This window comes from Vanacampus margaritifer, chromosome 7, assembly GCF_051991255.1.
Source record: "Vanacampus margaritifer isolate UIUO_Vmar chromosome 7, RoL_Vmar_1.0, whole genome shotgun sequence".
NCBI lineage: Eukaryota > Metazoa > Chordata > Actinopteri > Syngnathiformes > Syngnathidae > Vanacampus > Vanacampus margaritifer.
This window is the reverse complement of record NC_135438.1, coordinates 82,162-104,137: the sequence shown is the minus strand read 5'-3', so window position 1 is coordinate 104,137 and position 21,976 is coordinate 82,162. Positions and strand designations below refer to the sequence as shown.

At 55.1% G+C, this 21,976-nt stretch overlaps 1 protein-coding gene across 6 annotated transcripts; it reads right to left on the bottom strand.

Moving 5' to 3' along the window:
• Positions 1 to 1,581: 1,581 nt before the first annotated feature.
• On the bottom strand, positions 1,582 to 21,548 carry LOC144055663 (spectrin beta chain, non-erythrocytic 1-like). 6 transcript variants are annotated; one of them, XM_077571847.1, is made up of 36 exons: positions 21,421 to 21,548; positions 19,046 to 19,230; positions 17,536 to 17,687; positions 17,279 to 17,452; positions 16,716 to 16,807; positions 16,563 to 16,643; positions 16,376 to 16,491; positions 15,428 to 15,540; positions 15,103 to 15,290; positions 14,900 to 15,017; positions 14,559 to 14,717; positions 14,166 to 14,468; positions 13,954 to 14,107; positions 13,007 to 13,877; positions 12,802 to 12,939; positions 11,983 to 12,739; positions 11,723 to 11,925; positions 11,568 to 11,658; positions 11,313 to 11,459; positions 10,972 to 11,235; positions 10,689 to 10,913; positions 10,533 to 10,622; positions 9,261 to 9,524; positions 8,933 to 9,063; positions 7,391 to 7,595; positions 6,915 to 7,265; positions 6,593 to 6,837; positions 6,205 to 6,340; positions 5,315 to 5,399; positions 5,060 to 5,256; positions 4,121 to 4,206; positions 4,015 to 4,048; positions 3,652 to 3,908; positions 3,396 to 3,575; positions 3,273 to 3,315; positions 1,582 to 2,787 (listed from the first exon to the last, which is right to left on the bottom strand). In XM_077571847.1, exons 2-36 carry the CDS (start codon positions 19,179 to 19,181, stop codon positions 2,530 to 2,532), a joined length of 7,044 nt encoding a protein of 2,347 aa, XP_077427973.1. In that variant the 5' UTR covers positions 19,182 to 19,230; positions 21,421 to 21,548; the 3' UTR covers positions 1,582 to 2,529. The 6 variants fall into 6 exon arrangements, with proteins under 6 accessions (XP_077427973.1, XP_077427971.1, XP_077427972.1 ...); XM_077571845.1 differs by lacking the exon at positions 21,421 to 21,548 and adding an exon at positions 21,220 to 21,382; XM_077571846.1 differs by lacking the exon at positions 21,421 to 21,548 and adding an exon at positions 21,220 to 21,382 and having other exon boundaries at positions 19,046 to 19,227.
• Between the last annotated feature and the right edge of the window lie 428 nt (positions 21,549 to 21,976).

The following is a 21,976-nucleotide window of genomic DNA, read 5'->3' as shown; positions in this document are numbered from 1 at the left end:
TACAAGATGATGCGCACATGATTTGGATCGTGTGATTCATTCCAAATGAAAAGATGTGCAGTATAGAAACGGGTGGAGAATAAAAACATTTCCTGATGATGACTGTTGGATCTTTTCCTGGCTCTGCCTGTTGAAGTGTCCTCCGAGCAGTTTCTCCTGCCAAACGGCATTCAAAGACCGAGTTGTGGTTTCGTTGGAGGTCAGGAGTCAGACAAGCAAGAAGAAGAAGAAGAGGGGGAGGAGCTTATGGGACATTGCGTGCAGCTATCTGGAAATGATGGCATGAAGCGGCTCTGATCGCGAATCACAACTTTGATTGATGATCGCAAAGAAATGACTCCAACGCTTGGATGGGACCATTTCAAGATGGCCGCCTTCCTCTGCGAAAACAAGCTCCGCTATTGAAAAGCGTTTGGACTTGGGGTGGTTGGCATTTGAGGATTTGTTTTGTCGTTTTTGTCGTAACAATCTGCCTGCAGGCAAACGTGCCGAATCAACACAAATTGGACTTCATTGGAGATGACATGATTTAAGAAGAAAAAAAAAGAATCAAACTTTTGAGCTCCTCTGAACATTGCACATGCTGCTAACAATGTCAAAAAGTTCCCATAGAAAATTCAAAGGTGCAAGGTGCGAGCTAAAACACGTCCAAAGCCGAAGCGTCTGGCACAAGCTAGCGAGCTGCGGTGGACAGACGGACAATCTGCACAATCTGCACTCTTTTCATATTGCACACAAAGAATGCGTCAATCGTTTCAGCAATTTGGACCCTCAGCCTGTTTTTATTGCGCGATCCCTCAAGTTTGCTTTCCTGTTGCGGACAAACGGCACTCCAAGGGTTCGACTCCATTGATATGGACAAAGGGGGGGGGTTACCTTTTTGGGGAAACTCAAATCGTCTCCCGGATCCGCGACTTCAGGTTGGAAGAGGACTTGAAGCGGTTCGAGGTGGCCCACATTGCAACTTACTGGACTCGGGAAAAAGAAAGAAAAAAGCAGGAAGGAAATAACTCGGATATGATGGAAGGAGGAAACGCCGCCGCGTTTTTCTCTTCTTTTCAATGCACTTTTTTTGTTAAGTATCAACACTCAATTTTGCAAAAAGTGCAACGCTTTTATTGTCGGGATGAAAATGTGCGGAAATCATCACCAGGCATCACAAAGTGGCGCCAACTGGAAGGAGGATTTTGCCTGGTGACTTTTTTGTCGCTCTTTTCCTTTGCTTTGTTTTCTCTTCATTTGCTTGTTGGAAGCAAACAAAAGAAACAAAACCAAAACGCAGGTGCCGTTGAGCAAATGGAGCAAATGGAGCAAATGGCCGCTGAGCGGACTCGTACCCGAGAGGACTACGAATGCGGAGAAGCCATCTTGAAGCTCCACAGAAGAAGATTTGGGACTTGAGTCCACTCGGGACTTTTTTCCTTGCTCGCCATCTTGACATCGTCTCGGCACGCATATCGACTTGTAACCTTGGGCTCACATATGTGCATACACCCCTGGCGACCAATCGCTTCATTGCATCTGTGCGCTTGACAATGACTGGCGACCGGTCCGGTGTGACAACAAAGAGCAAAAAAGAGCTTTGCGGTGGAAGAAAAGCTTTTAATGACCTTTGGCAGCAGCTTGCTACATGACAAAAGTGTTTGGCGGCCATTCTTACAAGTGACGTGATCGTGCAGCAGGTGGCGCTAACGTGCAGACATGTTGAGTACGACAAAGCAACATTTGACCAACTTTGAAGGCATCGCAAACTTGACACAGCAATGTCTTGTTTCTGGCGCTGCTATGCTATGCTATGCTATGTTATGCTATGCTATGTTATGCTAGGCTATGCTATGTTATGCTAGGCTATGCTGTGCTATGTTATGCTAGGCTATGCTATGTTATGCTAGGCTATGCTGTGCTATGTTATGCTAGGCTATGCTATGTTATGCTAGGCTATGCTATGTTATGCTAGGCTATGCTGTGCTAGTGGGCATCCTATGTGCAAACACGGAAAACAAACAAAATCGGTCCAGTGTGCCCACTCGCGCGCCGTCGCTTTAAGAAAAAACAAAGGTCGCTGTTGCATTCCTGTTTACAACCTCGGAGGCCGCGTGATCGCTTTTCCTTGCTAACGTTAGCATCGGGTTTGGTTGCCACTCAAACAGGAAAGCCGCGGGTTCACGTGCTACATTTCAAGATGACTTTTGTTTATAGTCGAGTTGGGAATTTCTCCAGTAAGAATCGAAATCCAGTGATTGACGTCAGCCGGATTGTTCGTTCGTTGATTAAAAACAAGAAAGAAAAAAGAAGCGCATTCGTTGATTGGCAAGCGGCGATGAGGAACGATTCCGAACGATTCCGAACGATTCCGAACGCAGCGACCGCTCTCTCGTCACTCCAACAGGATTTTTTGTTTACTCCCGACAACAAATGGATTCAGAAAGGAGCCAATCAACTTTTGTTTGCATTTTTGTCCGAACGTGGCCGAGGCTGCGAACGTGTCACTTCCTGTTTCCTTTGGCCAGCAGGGGGCGTCGGACGCTCTCACTGCTTCTTCTTGCCGAACAAGCTGAAGCGTTTCTCTTTGCTCTTGACGGGACTGCCGTCTCCGAGCGGCGTCACGGCGTTGCAGGGCGGGCCGTCCGACTTCTGGTCCAGATCCAGGCTACCGTTGGCGGCGTTGGGACCGTTGGCGGCGTTGGGACCGTTGGCGGCGTTGGGACCGTTGGCGGCGTTGGGACCGTTGGCGGCGTTCGGACCGCTGGCGTTGAGGATGGCCTGGATCCACGTGCTCATTTCCTCCTGCAAAGACAAGATGGACGCCGCTTGGGATTGACGTGACGCTCGCTAGGCCATCTGAGCTGCAAGAGGCGCGACGAGCGACTTTTGACGACAACACGATACGGAATTTGAGGGAATCCCTTTGAAGGAAGCGCAAAAAGAAAACAAATCTTTTCCGTAGTTTGATGGAAGCGGAACTTGCTGCTGTGGAAAGATTTTGTGTCTTTTTCGAGAGTTGGCATCTGGAAAGCAAGTGTGTCGCGGATGCTTCCCTCTTCCAACACACCTGGTTGCAATCATCAGGATGCTTCTCCGTCTGGCTGATCATTTGAATCAGGCGTGTTGGAGGCAGCTGCAAATATTGCCTTGCTTTTCCGTTTTTGAGGAACGGAAGGACGCATTTCAACACGTCGTCTTGCCGGAGGCTTTTTGCGAGCTTTCGCCTTCCGGCAAACAAATTTGCCCCCAAGACGCCAAACCGGGAACGTGTGAAAGATGCGACTCACCTCATCTTTGGCTTGAAACAAAAACTGGTTGCCGTCGGCGACTCTGCACAACACAGATGGGGAAAAAAAAAAAAGAGGTCATGTTGCCGATTGAGGGCTCCCGCGTGGCGGCGGCGAGCCGACCTGAGTCTGAAGACGTGCTTCTTCTTCTTGTAGCCGGCGGCGTCGACGGCGTGGCAGGCGGCGCCCTCCAGGCTGACGCGCGCTTGCTTGGGGCAGGCCACGCCCTGCGCCGCCGCCTTGCCGTCCTTGAAGAAGGCCATTTCCTGTTTGGTCAGCACGCACAGCACGTGCTGCCACGACCTGCGGACGGACGGCACGCAAATGGGTGACGAGCCGGGCGGGAGGAAGGAGTGGGACGCTAACGCTAGCAGCTAACCGATTGGACGCCTTCTTGTTGGGCCCCTCCCATTGGTGTTTGCGGCGCAGGAGCCCTTGGTGCGGCGCGGGCGAGCGCGCCGCCGCGTCGTCCCTCTCGCTGCTTTTTTTCTTCTTGATGGGGGGCGGCGAGGGGGTGGGGCTAGGCGGCGAGGGGGCAGGTATGGGCGGCGAGGGGGCGGGGCCGGGCTCCTTGGAGCTGCCGTTGACCAGCGGGACGTCGCCGCTCCCGTCGATGAGCGCGCCCTCGCTGCCGCTCTGAGAAGAAGAAGAAAATGGCGGCCAGCCAATCAGAGGGCAGCTTTGCCAAAGGCTCAACATGGTCTTGAGGTTTGGCGGTTTGGCGCTCAAGAGGACAACTGACCTGACGGGAAGACCGGTCGCCACCGACGACGCGACTGGCAAGAAAACGGACGCTTAGCGCTTAGAAGTACTCGGTCGGGCGTCCAGCATGCGGCGCCGTTGCTCACCTTTGACCTTGCGTGTGGGGCTCCACCTGCCTCTGTTGCTCCTCCTCCTCCTGCCGCCGCCGCCGCCGCACCTCCAACAGCTCTATCTGCAGGACACACACGGTAGCGCGCCACGCACCAACCTACGAGTTTATGACGCAAGATGGCGGCAGAAAGCCTTTTCGAGGGACGCGAAGGTCACGCGAAGGTCATGGAATTGAAAAATAGAAACGATGATGTCATGAACAAAACTGACATAAACACGCATGACTAAATAACGTAAAAATAGCACGCAAATAGTTGGTCAAGTTTGTCAAATGTCAAATTGTTTGACGAGCGAATGAATGGAAAAAGAATTATTTTGCATGCAAAGCACATTTTTGTCGTTTTATTTCTTTCAAAGGACTTTTGGATGTTTGTGCAATTCATCGGAATTCAATTACAATTTCAATTATTACACTCCACAATTACAAAATGAGCATAATTGTAAAAAAAAAAAAAATTTTTTCAAATAAGTCATTTAATAAATTTAGTTTCATCCAAAAGGAACTTTTGCATAATGACGGCGTTTTAAAGAATTTGTACATTTTGCGTACCAACAAATAAATGACCGTCCTAAATAATTGTGATGAATATTTTCTTCATAATTGAGCAGCCCTAGTTTGAAGCAAGCGAAAAATGATGAGCAGCATCAAACATTTCTTCTTCAATTTTCTTTTTTTTTTTCTGATTGGTGATTGCGTGAAAAGAAAATATTTGGCGGGTGAGCCTTGAAAGACTTTTTTTGACTGGCAGGACATGTTTTGTTTTGCTAGCGCACGAAGATATGAGGCTAAAATGAGCACGCATGCTAACGTGTTTGTCTGAAGTCCTGCTGATTTCTTTTTTTTTTTTTTTTTTTTTTAATGAACGCGGCCGAACGCGTCTCCGAGTTGCGCAAGCGTGCGGCGGGCGACTGACCGTGGTGAGGCGTTCGAGCGCCGAGAAGCGCTCCTCCCAGGCGGCGGCCGACTTCTCCAAGGCTTGCTGTCGCTTGAGGAGCTTCTCCACCTCGTCCACGCTGCCGCCCGTCTCGCCGCTCGCCAGGTACGACTCCTGGCCCTGGAGCCAGGCCTCGGCGGCGCCGGCGTCCCGCGAGAACCGCCGCACCTCCAGGACTGGCCGCGCGGCGTGAGAATGACGTCATCCTCCGCGGAACGCAATCGCGCCACTCACCCAGTCGGAGCCACTCCCAGCGATCCTCCCACTTGTCCGTCATTTCTTTGCGTTTGTCCGTCAGCTGGCGCAGCTTCGCTTCCACCTGAACATGGTCACGGAATCGTCGGGAATCAATAATAAGGGATTTGAACTCGATGAAATACATGATCATGGCCGCCGGCGACCTTCGCATACGCGCCGAATCGATCTGAATCGGTTCCAAAAATGCCTTTTTGAACGTTCATAAAAGTGTCTGTCACAATGTCAGTCGCACCGACCAAGCCCCGCCCCCCCGTTCGGTTTATTTTTCCTTTCGGACATTTTATTACATCGAAAAGGAAAAAGTGTGGACGGGTTGATGGCTTATTAGACCACGCCCCCTCTGGAAGTCAAACGTGAAGAAGGAATTCTGTTTTGTCGTGCTGCTCTCTCTGGTGGCCACTGGGGGAAGGAAAGGGGGGGGGGCAGTACGATACAAACAGACAAGTGTTTCCAATCCATGCCTGGCGCCCGGATTTCTATCCGAGTAAGGCATTTACTCCATGACACTACACTGACATTTTTGGATGTAAGCTTCGGGTTGGGAGAGCAGAACACTGCCCGTGAGCACCGTTCCAAGAACAAAGGCAAGCTTGCGCTTTGGACTTTTTGTCCGCCAGTCGGACTTGACTTGACTCAAGTCTGAATGTGGACGAGCACTTCGGACCCGAGTCACGATCTTCCAAAAGAAAGCAACAACACTTGAAGTGCGCGACCACTAATATTGGATTCGCTTCAATCATCGGGAAGAAAGCGACAACAAAAAATGCCGATACCAAACAAACAAGGAGATCATCATCAACATAAAACAAGACAACATGTTCTGAACTGACGAGCAAATGGATGATCATGAAAAAGCGAGTCGTCACCTGGCGGTCATCGCGATGCTCGCCGGCCAGCGTCTGGCCCAGTCGCACGCACGCGCTCAGCTCGGGCGTGCGCGCGGCCACCTCCGCCTTCACGTCCTGAAGATGCTTCATCAGCAGCTCCACCGACGACACGTCCCTGCACGCACGCCGGCTAGCTCGGTTAGCGCAGTGCTAACGCTTACTTGGCGTCAACGCGGAAGACGCGGCGAGGAGTCGACAAAGCAACCGAACGGACGCAAAAGTACTTTGCAAGAAACGCAGAAAAAGAAACTCAAAAGTGCAAACGGACACGCAATGAAGCAATTGATCCGCCGGCCGTCGCCATTTATTTTCTGCCGCCACGCTTTTTCCCTGCGCTACGTTTGAGAGGCGGCGTGCTTGAGCGTACCGAGGTTTCTTCTGGTCCCGCATGGTCCAGATGACGTTCTCCATCCACGTCATGAAGTCCTGGACCAGGTTGAAGAAGCGCAACTTGTCGCCGGCGTCCAGGAGGCGGACTCGGCGCCGCTCGCAGGCGTCCAGCAGTTTCTTCCACGCCGCCACGACTTGGCTCTCCCGGTTCTGGATGTCGCGGGCTTTGTCACCGGCGTAGGCCGACTGAAGGCGTCCGGCGTCCTCCTGGAGCTGCCGCACCTGAGCCGCCGGCCGGCAAGCTTCAACTTGTGTCAAAGGTCAACTTGTGCGGTGCGTCAGGTGACGCGCGTACTCACCTGCGCGCCCAGCGCGTGGACGTGGCGTTGGAAGGCGGCGTGGTCTCGCTGCAGCAGGTCCTCCTCGGGGAGCCGGCGTTGCTTGTCCAGCACGCTAGCCAGGACCTCGGCGGCGTCCCGGTAGAACTTATGCAGCTGGAAGGAGGCGGCCAGGATCTGCGCCCGCGTGTCCATCAGCTCCAGCAGTTCGGCCCAGGCCTCGTTCAGGCCGTCCTTCCACTCGGCCGCCGTGGCGCCGTCCCCGTGGCCGCGGTTGATGAGCTGGTCCGCCTGCCGGTTGACGGCGTCTGCGCGCTCCTGCCCGACGTTTCCCGTGTCCCTGGCAAACTCGCCGAAACGCTCCTGTAACATCTGAAGCCGGCGAGTGAGTGGTTAACCGGCCGGAGCGCCGTACGGCCGGCTGGAGTACGTACGTACGGCCGGCCGGAGTACGTACGTACGTACGGCGCTCCGGCCGGCCGTACGTACTTACGTACCGTGACGTGCAGGTAGTCCTGGCCCAGCTCGTGCGAGCCGGCCACCGCCTCCCTCTCGGCCATCCACTGCTCCAGCTCGTCCACTTGGCGCTTGAGCAGGAAGAGGCGGAGCCTCTCGTCCAGTCTGGCCCGCCTCTCCTCGGACAGATCCTTCAGGCCGGCGTACAACTTGTCCACCTGCGACTGGCGCGTGCTGATGCACTCGCTGGCAAACACAAATCAAAATGGCGGACGGGCTACCTGTCGGATACGCGCTTCACCGGACTTGACTTCCAAACAATGACTCGCTTTTCTTGTCATGTCTGCAAGTTTGTTTCCAGGCTCACACTGTGCTCACGTTTGGCTCCCGACTGCTCTTCTGTTTTTTTTTTCGCCCCCGCCATTAAAGCCGCCCGCCGCCACCTTTTTTTTTTTACTCTTTGAAGCGTCACGCGTGCACGGCCACTTTTGGGTCCAGTGTTGTCTTGTTGATGGCCGGCCTTGACGTTGCGCAATATGTGAAATCTGCCGAGTCGTGCTCTTGACGTTGCGCAATATGTGAAATCTGCCGAGTCGTGGCCTTGACGTTGCGCAATATGTGAAATCTGCCGAGTCGTGCTCTTGACTTGTGACATTGATGATCGATGGCTGGCGTGGGAAAAAACCTCCAAAATTTCCAAAGTCCCAAACTTTTCAGGATGGAAAGTTTGTCGATCATCAAAGAACGCAAGCCGCCATTTGCAACACTTGACATTGGTCGATTGATAACTTGATGAAACTGAGCAAATTGCCACTTTGGAGGTTTTTGTCCTGACGCCGGCAAAACCTTTCAAGTGTGTGAAAGCGAAAACCTTTTCTCACGTTTCTCTCTCCTTCCAACCGGCATCCGTGACGTCAACAAACACGCAAGGTGAAGCGAATTGGACACGGCAGGATGCATTTGTTGATCCGTTTACGCTCGGTCGTCCGTTTGCCGGCGTAGGCGCGGTGACGGCGCCACTTGAGGCTGTCAGCGGACTTCCTTAACGAGCTTCGTCGGCTGTCGTGGAAATGGTTCAGCTGTTGCTGCCTCAAGAAAGCAGCCGTTGCCATCCTGACAATCGATGACGTCGTCATCATCACGCGTGAGATTCACGTCACTTCCGGGCAGCGGCAGGAGTTGGCCAACGTTGGCCACTTGAGCTTCTTTTGCCCGACGACAAACAAACTGGGGACGTTCTCGCAGATTTCATTCTCAGGCGAGCGTTTTCACACCGCACGTCATTTCAAGTCAAGTTTTTGCTTCCCCGCCTGCCACTCGAACGCCGTAGGTCTTCGCCGCGTTTTCACTCAAGTCGTGGGCTGTCGCATCCCAAAAGACTTTTGAAGCGACCGCCACGGTTTTTGTTGATGAGCAGAGGACGCCAAACGTGTCAGCAGCGTCTCAAAAGCGTGAAAGAGGAAAAGACGCCGGATCGGGAAAAAGGTCACCCAAAAATGGGCAAATCTTCCAACGAAAGCAGACAAATACATTAGCCGCAGCGGCTAGCATGAAATGCAGCCGGCGAACATGCTAGCGCTAACCTGTGCGGGTGGGCGGCGGCCAGCAGTCGGCGGCTGGTCTTGGACAGCAGGTGCACGGTCTGGGCAAAGTCCTCCACCGCCCGCTCGGCGATCTGATGTCGGCTCAGCATGCTGACGGCGCTCTGCTGGTCCTGAAAGGGACACGCCCACCCGCAAATGTCACGCCCCCGCCGCCGCTGCAAAATTGCCGCCATGCGGGACTTGCCACCGAAAGCCACATTTTCACTCAGCTGCTCGCGTTTATTTTGCAAGCAGAACATCTGCCGGCTTGCTCCGCCTCCTTGCCGCCTTTTGAGCGCCGCCGCCGGTGCAAATGTTTGCCGCCCACCTTGGCCGTCTCCTCCGACATCATGTAGAGCTCCTGCTCGCTCATCCAGGCCTCAGCCTCAGCGGCGTCAAAGTAGAAGCGCTGCGCCTCGTGGGCCTCCTCCAGACGGCCGCGCCGAAGCTCCGCCTCCTCCATCAGCCGCCGCCACAGAAGCCCAAGGTTGGGCAGCCGCTGTCCCGAGTCGCCGTCTTCCAGGAGACTGCGGCCGCGCTCTAGGATGTCGTCGATGCGCGGCTGGTGACCTCGGATCTCCTTCTGGAGCGTCTGCGGAGGACACGGGGGTGGGAGGGGCTTGATATCCAGGCTGTCACATTAAGCCTGAAGCGTCAACTTTTAAGTCCTCACTCAGTTTGATTGCAGATCGCAAAAGAAACCCGGGCTGTCAGTCAATTCGAATTTTGAATCGTAATTCATCACAATTTCCCAAATAAAAATGTGAAAAATACGTGAACCTAATAATATAAATATGCTTGTATCTGTTAGAAACATTGATTTGTGTAGAGGTCATTTTTCTGCCACTAGATGGCATTAGCATTTCATGTTGGAACTTGGTGACATTAACATATTTCATCTGGAACATGAAGCAACTTGTGGCGCATTTTTGAAATTGTAAATGACAACTTTCAGCCAGTCCCCACAAACATATGCATTATTATTATTATTATTATTACTGCCAAATTGTGTTCTAGTGAGTCCTTTGTAGCAATCTTGCTAGTTTATATGCTGACGTGCTAACGTGTCGCAGAGTGTGACATCATCAATGCGAGACTCAGGAATGTACCGCACGCACGCGCTGTTGGTTTGTGATTCGAGTCTGCAGCCCAATTGGGTTCAAACAGTGAAAAGTGTGTCCTCATATCTAACAAACTTTAACACTAAAGTACGTCCATCCATCCGTTTTCTAAGCCGCTTGTCCTCACAAAGGTCGCGGGGGTCGCTGGAGCCGGTCCCAGCCGGCTTTTGGGGCAGTGGGCGGGGTACACCCTCAACTGCTTGCCAGCCAATCGCAGGACTAAAGTAGGTCTCACGTCTAAAGAACAAACCACTTGGAGTGACTCCGCGGGACAACCGGCAGACACTCGGCTCTTGGCTCTCAAAAAGGTCCAAAACAGCTTCCGTCTTGTCTTTTCAAGCTTCGCGGATGTTTGAGCGGCCGTCGGCAAGCTAAAGCGTCCGTCAAGTCTTTCGGAAATTCCACAAGTCCTTCAAATTGGCAACTTAGTCACGTGACCGGTGCCAGTCCCGGCCCCGCTCGCCGACGGCACTCTTCACCTGGTTCTTCTTGATGAGCAGCTGGACGCTCTGCAGGTTGTGTCCGTGGTCGTTGGACGAGGCCAGCGGCATCCGCTCCGTGACCCAAATCTGAAGGACGAGAGCAGGCCTGAAGATCCGCTCCCGGTCCCGACGCGGGTGGCAGCCGAGACTTACGATCTCGTCCTCCACGTCGCGCTGGCATTGATGGAGTTCTCTGGAGGCCGCCAGGACGTCCCTGCGGCGGCGCAAGGGTTCCAGCAGCTCTTGCAACTTGCTCTCCACCAGGCGCCGCCGTGCGTCCGCCTGGTCGCCGTCCTTCACCTCCTGACTGGACGCCTTGACGTGAGTCTGCAGCTCCAGCAGCTCGCGTTGGCGCACCTCCACCTGCTTCTCCAGCATCTGCACGGACGCAGCGGCCAGTGAGCGCGGGTTCAAAGTCGGGCCGGCCTTACAGTACCTGTTGCTTCTTCAGCAGGATGTTGACGGTGGTGAGGTCTTTGCCAACGTCGTCGGAGCGGACCTGACCCTCCAGGCCGCCCAGCCACTGGTCCAGGTCGGCGCAACTTTGCGCCAACAGCTCGGCCTTGTTGGCGTCAAACAGACATTGAGCTTTGGTCTGCGTGCTGGACTCCAGCTCCGCCCACATCCTGCGCAGCCCCGTCAACTTTTCCGTCACCGTAGCCTCCATGCCCGGCTTCTCCGACGCCAGCAGCTCGCCGTCCTAACGGCAAGGCCGAACGACGTGAGGCGCTTTTCAGAAGATTGCGTGGCGGCGAAAAAGGAATTTGTGGGCGGTACCCTGTGGATGGTTTGCAGCCATTCCTTGTTGGACTGCAGCTCGGCCGTGAAGGCCTGATGCTTGAGCCACTTGCTGTGCAGGTTGTGCGCCTCGTCGTACGTCATGTCCTGAGCCGTCAGCATCTTCTCGTTGATCCACAAGGTCAGCTTGGATGGAGAAGGTCAACGTCAGGCCAACAAGGGTCGCGGCGGCGGCGGCGGCGGCGGCGGCGGCGGCGGCGGCAACGGCGACGGCCGCCGCTCAGGCGGACTCACCTCCCGACAGTCCTGCAAGAACTTCTGCAGCTCTCTGTTGTCCTTCAGCTTGATGAGCAGCTCCACCGCGGCCTCCCTGTTCCTTTTATGCCTGCGGCGGCAAAGTGGGGTGGGGTTGTTGGGCTTGAAAGGTCGCGAGGGCGAGCAAAGCTGACCTGTCGTGGATGGAGGCGACTCGCTCCAGGATGCGTTCGCCGTTGACGTTGCCGCCAGCGGCCAGACGCCTGCCGCTCTCCGTCACGCTGTCGATCTTGTCCTGGTTGGCGTCCAGGGTGCTCATGAAGTCTTCCTGCTTCCTGACGGCGGCCTCGGCCCCGTCCAGGGCGCCGGGCATCTCGGCGTGGGCCAGCACGTACTCCTGCAGAACATTTGCCGTCATTTGCGGCCAGCGCTAGCAGCCAAGCAGGCTTCTCACCTGGTTGCCGAGGAAGACTTCGGCCTGCTTGCCGTCCCTGAGGAAGGTCTGGTACGCCTGGGACTGGCACAGCAGGCGGTGGCGGTTCTCCCACATTTTGTGCAGCTCGTTCCAGCCCACGTCGAGCGCCTGCAGCCTCTGCCGCAGGAAGACGTGCTGAGCGTCCGTCTGACCCCGCGTCACCGTCTCGCCCATGTCCCGCATCTGCTGGTAGTCCTCCTTGTACTTGTGGATCTCATTGCGGAGGATCTGGTGCTGGCCCACCAGTTTCTCCGCCTCGGCCAGCGTGTTGGGCAAGTCCTCGGAGGCGACGGCCGTCTGGGTGCGCGAAAGCCAGGACTGGAAGTGGTCCAGCTCTCGCAAAAACTGCTGCAGCTTGCGAGCCTCGCCCAGAGATTCCTCGCGATGCTTCAGAGCGCTCTTCAGTTCCTCCCAGGCGGCGCCGATCTCGGCCAGTCGGCCCGCGATGGCCTCGGCCCGGTCGGCGTGCTGCTCCGCCAGCCGCCGGGCCTGGTCCCGCAGATCTGCCAGTTTGCGCTCAATGGCGGCCAGGTCTCGCTCCATTCCGCTTACTTTGCGCTGCAGGGCCATGACGCCTGCCAGGTCGTTGGCCAGATCTCGGGTCGATCGGATCACCTTGGTCTTCTCTTTGATCCAGGACTTTGTCTCGTTGCAGTCCAGGTGGTAGTTCTGCACACCCAGCGCGGAGCTCAGCAAATCCTTCTTCTGGTCCACCAGAAGACGGAAGCGGCTCCACCTGGTGGCAAGCAGGGCAGAGCATCCAAACTGGCCAATTCCGCGGCGCTGCCACGCTTGTACCTGTTATTGAGTTGGTCCTGCAGAGTCCTGATGTCGTTCTCGGCGGGATGAGCGTTGTGGAGCATACGACGAGCAATCTGGTTGACCACCGCAACACGGGAGGCCTGACGGTTCATCTCCGGCTGTAGACTTTCCAACCTGGCAACGATGCAAGTGGTTTGCCGGCGGCGGGATCTTGGTGAGCAGGCGGTGGGTGCGCTCTTACCTGTGTTGCACCACCTCCAGGTCCTCCAGCCTGTCGGGGATCTCCATGCCGTTCAACCACTGCTCCTTCTCATCCATCCAAAGCTGGCAGGCTGCAACTTCACCCGAGATGTTGAAGAGCGCCTCGGCGTCCTGCAGTGAGCGCTTCCTCAGCTCGGTGAGCCGGGTGAGCTCCTCGAAGCGTTCCTCGACGCCCGCCAGACGGCCGTGCAGCTCGTCGGACTCCGCCTCCTCTCTGGCCAGGGCGGCGGCCTGTTGGCGCAGCAGGTCGACGACAGGCCGGTATCCGGCAACCTCGGCGGCGGCGGCGTTGTGCTTCCTGACCAAAGCCCGCGTGGCAAACTGCTCGTGGCCCGTGTCCTGGCTGGAGGCCACCCGAAGAGCATCCAGCGTCCAGGCGTCCGCGTCGTCCGCGTCGGCCTGGAACTGGTACAGAGCCAGAACTTCTTGCAGCTTCTTCCTCCGGAGCGCTGCCAGCTGCTCCAGCGCCGCCCATTGATCTTGGAGATGGCAAAGGCGCTCCCGTATCTCGGCGCCGCCGAAGCAATCCGCCCGCACCATGTCCCGGCCTTCCGTCATGCTGCGCTGCAGATGTGTGGCGCGAGCGCTCATCTCGTCCTCCAGGGCTCGCTGCTTGGCGAGCAGACGCAGGACGCCCGTCAGGTCTCTGCCGTACTCGGCCGACGCCAGGATCTGCTCCTTTTCCCGGATCCAGGCCTCCTCCTGGCCCAGCTCCCAGAAGAACTTCCAGAGGCAGCGGGAATCCTCCAGGCAGGCCCGACGCTCGGCGGCCAGCTGAGTCAGCTGACTGTAACACAAGTCCAGATGGGCCACGCGGTCTCGGATGAGCCCGGGCTCGCAGGGCCGGTAGCCTTAACGGAGGGGACGCAGCGATCACAAGCCAGACCTCGCCACTGGGACTTGCCGTTGCCGGGCAAACCTTCTCACCGCTATGGCTGCCGGAGAACTTGCGGGCGCTGGCGCTGACCGCCTTCACCCTGTCCGCCTGGACGGCAATGTCCACCTCCAGCAGATCGTGTTTCTGAAGAAGGTCTTCCACTCCCATCAGGTGCTTGCCGTCATCGGGAGACGCAAGAAGCCTCTGGGCAGCAAAGAAACACAAGTTGACAAGATGAAGTGGAAAGCGGGACACGACGAACCTTCATCTGGTCCATCCAGTCCATGATGTGGAGCATCTCCTGGAAGACTCTCTGCAGGCCCAGGTTGACCTCCAGCCGCTGCCTGCGGGCCTTGAGCAGCTCCAGGAGGCGCTCCCACAGACGGACGACGCCATCCCTTCGAGCCAAGATGCGCTGGAGGTCGTGGTAGCGCTCCTCCTCCAGTTCCTCGGACAGCAGCACCACGGCCCGCACGCGCTCCTGGTACGCCGCCACGTCCGCCTCCAGGGCCTCGTGCTTCTTGGTGGCCGCCTCCACCGACGCAAGGTCAACGCCAAAGTTGTCCTGCGCACAAGGACGGCCACATTGAAGAACGGAGGCCCGCCAGTGGCCGCGCAAACCACGCCCCGGCAACCACGCCCCGGCTCCTCCCACCTGTGAGACCAGTGTCTGGTTCTCGCTCAGCCAGGTCTCCCTCATGGCCGCCTTGCGGTCCAAGCGCCTGGCGAGCTGCTCCAGCTTCTCCTGACGAATCAGCTCCGTGCGCAGGGCCAGCTCTCGCTCGTGCTCCGCCTTCTCCAGACGCTCCCACGCCTGCCCGGATAAAAGCGGCAGATCAGCTCCACGTGCTTCCTCCAAAAGATTCGGGGCCGGAATGGCGGGCGCGCCAGAGGGAAATTGCACGTGTGGCGTGTGCGTTTCCGGACTGTGTGGGAGTGCCCGGGAAAAAAAGCAACGCAAGCGCAGGACGATGTTGCAAACTCAGCTCATCTGACCTTGTTGATGTCTGAGATGAGTTTTCCCTCTGGCGGCGTGTAGACCTTCTGCTTGTTGGCCCTCATCTTGCTCTGGATGGTGAAGAGGAGAACCTCCAGGTTGCCCTTCTCCGTGAACCTGAACAACAAGAGCAGAGGCACCAGATGTTTGAAGGGGTGGAGTCAGGGTGGAGGGGGCGGGGTTCGTGGAGGAGGCTGCCCACTTTGGGGGTTTCTCCACCGTCCTGTAGGTGTTGAAGGCCTGAAGCTGCTGCTGGACGCCCGCCAGCGAGTCGGACAACTTCCTGTTGTTGAGGATGACGACCGTCCGCTCGATCCACTCCAGCAGCTCCCTGGCCAAACTCTCGTACTTGCCCACCATCTTCTCCGTCTCCACGGCGCCATCCAGAACCTGCGGGTGGAGAAACCTGTCGTCGGCTGGCTTCCCGGCACGTCAACCCTGAACGGCGAGGTTTTGCTCGAGCCCGAAGACGGTTGCGCAACGAGCGGGTTGTGAGAGTGTCGGATGAAGGAAAGGTGTGCCGGAACCTTCCCGATGCGCTTGCCCTCCACCTTGAGCGCCTTCATCTTGGAGAAGAAGTGGTAGAAGGTCACCACGTACGTGATGACGGACTTCTCGTCCGGATGATCCACGCTGATGTCTGAAAGAAGAAGGAGGGGGGGGGGGGACATGGTCAGGATCAGGGAACCTTCGATTAAGGAGCATAGACTTCAAGGGGAACCAAAACCCAAAACTGTTTGAAGCAAGGAGCCCAGTGAGCCAGCACGAGTAGTCCAAACGGGATCCTGATTAAGACGGCCTTCATGGCTTAAGAACGAAAGCGGATCTTGAATTGGCAAACTGGTTTGCATGTGGACGGTTGCCGTAGCGCTCAACTGAACTGCGTCAGCTGCCCCGCGGACGTCGAACCCGGTGGGCTGATCCGACCGGGCATGTCCAAGCGAGAGGAGGGACGCGTCTCCCGGCTGGCCTGGGAAGGCCTTCAAATTCCCCCAGAAATTGCGGACCGCAAGCTGTTGCCCCCGCGACCTCGCGACCCCGGATGAGCGCATGAAGATGGACGGATGTGGATTTGTTTGGTCGACTTAGCCGCCCCGTTCCACATCTCGTTGTGAGCTTTGCTCTCACTTACGACAAGCAGGAAAGCGCGCAAGAAACGTGCTCCCTTTGCGATTGTGGTCAACGCTTTTGCAAATGTCAATTTGTCCGTCAAAATGTGACGAGGGCAACAGAGCTGGTAAACGATGGCGGCGGGCCCGCTGACGCTAATGCTAGCCGACTGGCTTTGTAGCTTGACGTTAAAGGGCAGCTGACAATTTGAAACAAAGTGGGTTTGGGCATCCCGGGGATGGTCCTCGTGGAGGTCCAACGAGCCCCCGCTTGAGAGGTCTGAAGGCTAGCTTGTGAAAAGGCTTCATTGAAGTGGGCTTTGGCGTCAGGCTCGAGGGCAAGGGGCGTTCGTTGGGAGTCATCACCCTCGGGGTCCAGCAGCTGCGCCAGGCCCAGATGCTGTTCGGCCATGTTGAAGGCGTTTTGCAGGTTGTGGTGAACGTTGGACTTCTTCAGCTTGTCAAAGTCGATCAAATCCGGCCTGCAAGACACAAAGACACCCGAGGAAGACACCTGAGGAAGACGGAGCGCGGCGGCCGTTCAAGAGCTCACCTGTGTTTGTGAATGAGCGCGTTCAAGGCCATCCCGTCTCGCCAGCTTGCGCTGAAGTTGCGGATGTTGACGTTGGAATAGCTGAAGGCAGCGAGGCAGCGTTGAAGGCGGCCCGACCTCCTCACGAGCCGCGACATCGTCAGCGAGACTCACCCGGCCGTCTTCATCTGGCACCAAAGCAGCAAAGCGTCTTTGGCCGACTTCTTCTCTTTGTTGTCTTCCGTCGCCACGCTGATGTCTTCGATCTGAAACCATCGCTACCGTCAGCGCTTTTCCGAGTACGGGTCGGCCGCGGTTTCCAATTTAAAAAAAGAAAAAACATTGTTTTTCAAAATAAGACTTTTGCTTCTACTCTGGAAAACGCTTTGGGCCGCCCAAACCAGGAAGGAAATCAACAAGCTCCCAATTTTCAAGGAAGGCATGCAAAGGAAATGGAAAGAATCTTTCCAAATAAATAAATAAATCCCATTCATGTGTTGGTCCACAAACTGACGGCGAGATGAATGCATGGTTCGAGCGAGCGGAGACGGCGAGACGGCGAGACGCGGGTGCGCTTGAGCGCGAGCCGTCGGCGTTCCGTTCTTCTCTACAATGAAAGGCCAAGACCCGTTGGTGGCGCCGTTGAGCTGCCTTGCCGACTTGACAAGCGCAGAAGAAGAAGCGGCTCGGGCGATACATTAGGTGCGCTGGCGCCAAAGCCCGTTTTCAAGCCCCACCTGGAAGCGCAAGATGACGGTCCAGATGAGGCCCAGCGTCAGCCGGTGGCTCCCGTCCACGATGTCCTGCGAGCCCATATTCTCCAGATGCACGCGCTGCTCCTTCAGGAACTGCAGCGCCTTGTCCACGTTCTCCAGGGAGTGGATCCGCATGCGACCTTTGCTGGCCTTGGGCTGCGCACACACAAGCGCGCCTCAAACCCGCGCTCTCCAAATGTGTCCGTGTGTGTGCGTGCGTGTGCGTGCATGTGCGTTACCAGCCTCTCGCCGGACAGAACTTCCAAAAGTCGGATCAGCATCCGTCCGTCGCGAAGGTCCGTGTAGAGATCCGAGATCCTGCATGACACCCGCGACAGGTGCGAGTTCACCCACTTGGTGAAGGTCTTCTTCTGCACCGACTCGCGCTCGTCTGGGAAAACACACGCACACGCACGCACGCACACGCTCTCAGAAAAGGCTCAACTGCTGCCTGCTGGCTTCCGATGGCGCCCGCTCAAAATGAAGGCAGCGAGGAGCGAGCGGACGTGGGCGGCGACCTATCCTCGTTACCTGGCAGTCGCTTGTAGTGAGTGTCCGTGCCGGCCACCTGTTGGAAAGCCACCTCACACGAGGGCACATGCTTTTTGAAAGGTCAAAGGTCTGCCAACAGCAGGTGTGTGTGTGTGGGGGGGCAGCCAATGACAAGCAAGTATGTCGATGATGTCATCAAGTGCTTTCCCTCCATTGTGGAACAACACGACAGGAAACAGGAAGCAGGGAAAAACGTTCCTGTCCGCACACGTGCAGGTTTGTACATGGCCACTAGAGGTCCCCAGAGGGCGAGTCACTGAGACTCAGCACAACCTGGAGGACAACCGCAAGATTTTTGGGGGTCTTTTTCTTTTTGCGTCCTCCATTGAGAACGAAAGTTGCGAATGCTGCAAGACGCTAAACTTTTTCATCCGCCCACTTTTTGGCTTGCAAAATTTCCAACCGGTTTTGTCTTGTTGCAAATCTTTTCAGGTTCGGTTTTTCAGCCCACAAAGTTTGTGGTTCATTCCAACGACCAATCATTTCTTCCGCTCATTCACGTCCCCAAACAATTGCACATTTTCCGCCCCTCGAATGTCTGTGCGTGTCTGTGGACATTTTTCCCTTCTTCCTTACCTGATTGATTCCAATCCCAGTTAGACAAGCGGCGCCATCCGGCCGACCGCGTGCCGCAATTGCCATCAAATCCTTCGCCATCCATTCGCTCACGAAAGATCAACTGCAACACTTGAATGCGGGACAATTTCCGTCAAATGAAGTCACGGTCGTCCTTTGCCATGTTGCGCAATCGCCCGTTTTTCAACCGCACAAATCAGAACGCGCCAGCCGGCGATCGGTCCCGGAGAACGGCAAAGAAAACGCCCGCCCTAAAACCCGTCCCACGCAAGTCCATTTTTCTCACGTCAGCTTCTTTGCTACAAAGTTATGCCTTCGGGCTCGCATTGCAAATGTTGCGGCTCGCCGTTTTTTAAAAAAATTTTTGGTGTGCTTTTGGTCACATGATGTTGCCAATGGCTGCCCGTGGGTTCTTTGACGTCAATTAGTCATCAGCAAAGGGCGGCAAATGTTTCCGTCTCATCCCAAATGAAGCCGAAGGTGACGAGCGTTGGCATATTCTTGCCCCCCACCCCGAGAAAACTGGCCTTCAAGCACGTGACGGCGTGGTCACTGACGGACGGACGGACGGGCGGACGGACGGGCGGACGGACGGACGGGCGGACGGACGGGCGCTCGTACCTGCCAGCGCTTTGATCCGCGAGCGTTCGAAGATTCGAGCCGAGCTGTTCTCTTTGTCCCGCTCGCCGTCCCAGTGTTTGCCGATGGCGACGTCGCCGCCGTACTGCAGCTCGGCGCGCTCCACCGCCGTCGTCATGCTCGCCGCGCGCAGCCACTCGGATCGTCAGCCGCCTCCCTCGCACCTGCTGCACAACACAAACAGCAAACGGGCGGCGTGAAATGGCGAGCGTCCTGCACGTGCCCGTTAAGTTGTTGGAAGTCAGCGCAATCATCGGCAGCTGAACCGTCACCGCCGCCAAACCCGTCGTGGTGGTTTCCGCAATCCAGTTGTGCTGTTTTGGACTCTTTCAGCCCCTCAACGGTTCTCTCATTTCTGCTGCTGTCGCATGAAAGCGGCCATGTTGTCAATCCAAATCAAATCATTTCTTTTGCAAACGCCTGCTTTGACTTTGAAAACCATGATTTGCTCATTTTCAGACATCGGACGGACGGACCAATCATCATCACTTTCTCTGCACTTTTGAATATAGATCGTAGCGCGGAGAATCGGAAAACGATTCAATTGTGCAGCCTGGCTTTCCGATGATTACGACTTGAATCGTCTAACAAAAGCCGGTCGCACCTTGTCCTGCCCTGGCCACCTGGGGGCAGTAGAGGACACACATAAGGCCCATATTCACAAGCCTGACAAGCCACACCCACTTTCTTCAAAAAGAAAGTGGGTGTCGGCCATAGACAGCGATTCGGCGGACGGCCCAGTCAAATTCGTCTATTTGTCAAATTCGTCTTCGAAAGCAACGTCGTCAAGTTTTTCCGCAACAACGACGTCATTCACTACCGTCTCTCTTTTGCTAGTAGCCATGTTGGATTTTTATTCTGTCTCCGCAAAAAAATACACAAATAAAGAAAAGACTTCAACGAGTTGCTTTTCTGACGTCACGTGCGCTCTTCGCTGGTTGGTTCACGCCACTGTCTGTTAGCTCAGGTTTGCCCCGCCTCTCAAAGGCGACTGATGCGGCGCTTAACCAGACCCGTGAGTCTGGATTTGCAGGCTAACTTCTTCACTGATTTGTTGTTCTCAGGTTGGCTACGTTTGTGAATTACGTCCACTAATGCACTGCGTTAGTATTGACGTAGCGTCGTGCGTTACAGCCGGTCACGTGCTAGTTGATGTTGATTGGCCGCTGATGTCAGCTGATCAGCGCTAATGCAGGAAGTGCTAATTGGCCATCAAAGCACTCGAGCGGACTTGAATCGATCGCTTCCCAGAATGCTGCACGGAAAAACAAAACAGCACTAATGTGATGTCATTAGACGACCATTAAGGTGCTGACAAAAACAAACATGGCGGACTCAACGACAATCAGAAAACAAGCAACGTAAACATGCAATGTGCAAATGTGGCCGAGCGTTCAGAGAAAAGTAAACAATCAACTTGCTAATGTAGCCAAGTGGTGAAACAAAAGTAAACAATCACTGCGTTGAAGGTGCAACGTGTGTAAATAACTGCCAAGTTTACGTAGAAAAGTAAAAAACATTCGCAAACTGTGTAAACAATCAACGTGCTAATGTAGCCAAGTTTGGGCAGAAAAGTCAACAATCAACATTATAATGTTGCTATGTAAACAATCAACATGCAATTTCTCGACAGACTCCAAGTTGATTGTTTTCCCCCGATCATGACGTCATATAAATTGAACTCCAAATTGAGGCAGGCCGGCAATTACGTCGACGTGAAATCAACAACACATCACACGTATGATGACAAGAACATCCAAATGAAATGACGTCAACAAATGGTTGTGCCGGTTATCATGCTGACGTCATCAGTGTTTTGGTTCCCAACGTCGCCAGCCAAGCCGAACTTGTGCAGGCAAGCAAGCAAGCAAGCAGGCAAGCAGGCAAGCAGGCAAGAAGGCAAGAAGGCAAGCAGGCAAGCAGGCAAGAAGGCAAGCAGGCAAGAAGGCAAGAAGGCCTCGCTCGATCGTTTCTTCTTGTTTCTCGATGACGGAAGCTGCGGTACCGGACGGGCAGAAGCCGCAGAACCCCCAAGCGAGCGAGACCAAGACCGAGTCCCAGGCGTCTCAGGCGTCCCAGGCGTAACGCGCGAGTCCTCGAACCACATTCGAACACGCCGGGAGAGCGACCGAGCCGCGAAAGCGCGAAAAGCTCACCTGATGATGATGATGATGATGATGATGATGATGATGAGAGGATAAAGATGAGGATGGAGACGACGATGACAAGTTGAGATGAAAAGAAGCCGACAGTGGGAAGGAGGAAGATGAAGATGCCGCTGCAAAGGATGACCACGCCCCTTCTCCTCCCCCGCCGTCAGGTGGGCAGCGGCGGATCATCTGAGTGACGTCACGCACCTTCAAACACTTTTCAGTCTACACTGCAGGCCAGGATGGGCAACTTCAGTCATTTGTTTTCATCACGTGACACCGCCCACTTTTTAAAGCTACTGAAGGTAGAATATTCAATTTCGAATCGCGACTGCCACCTGCTGATGACAAATGAAACTGCACATACCCTTCTTCACATACACACCGCGCACATGACGTCACATCCACAGACAGGGCGCGGGAAATTCGAACCCGGATTCAGTCTGAAAACTATTGTTGTATAATAGTGGCCATTGCGAACGGCTCGGGTGTTAATCTACTAATTAGAAGACATTTCAGTCTTAAATGGTCAAATAAAAAGGCAACTGTAAAGACATTCTGAGGGGGAAAAGTTCCATATTGCAGCTTTAACAAGCCCGAGGACAAAAATGACATTTTGTTCATGTGCACATCATGTATGTTTGTATTTATTTATTTTGAATAACAATGACAAATCTGTCTTCAAAGTGATCCACAGCCCTAATATATATGCACATAATTATACTTGCTAACAATTCCAATGATCAAGACATCACCATCATCA

Coding starts and splice junctions, on each gene's coding strand:
- LOC144055663 (XM_077571847.1), bottom strand. CDS start 19,181: ATGACGACGGCGGTGGAGCGCGCCGAGCTGCAGTACGGCGGCGACGTC. Junction 17,453..17,535: donor TTCTGTCCGGCGAGAGGCTG/GTAACGCACATG, acceptor GTGTGTGCGCAG/CCCAAGGCCAGCAAAGGTCG. Junction 3,576..3,651: donor AACAAGAAGGCGTCCAATCG/GTTAGCTGCTAG, acceptor GTCCGTCCGCAG/GTCGTGGCAGCACGTGCTGT.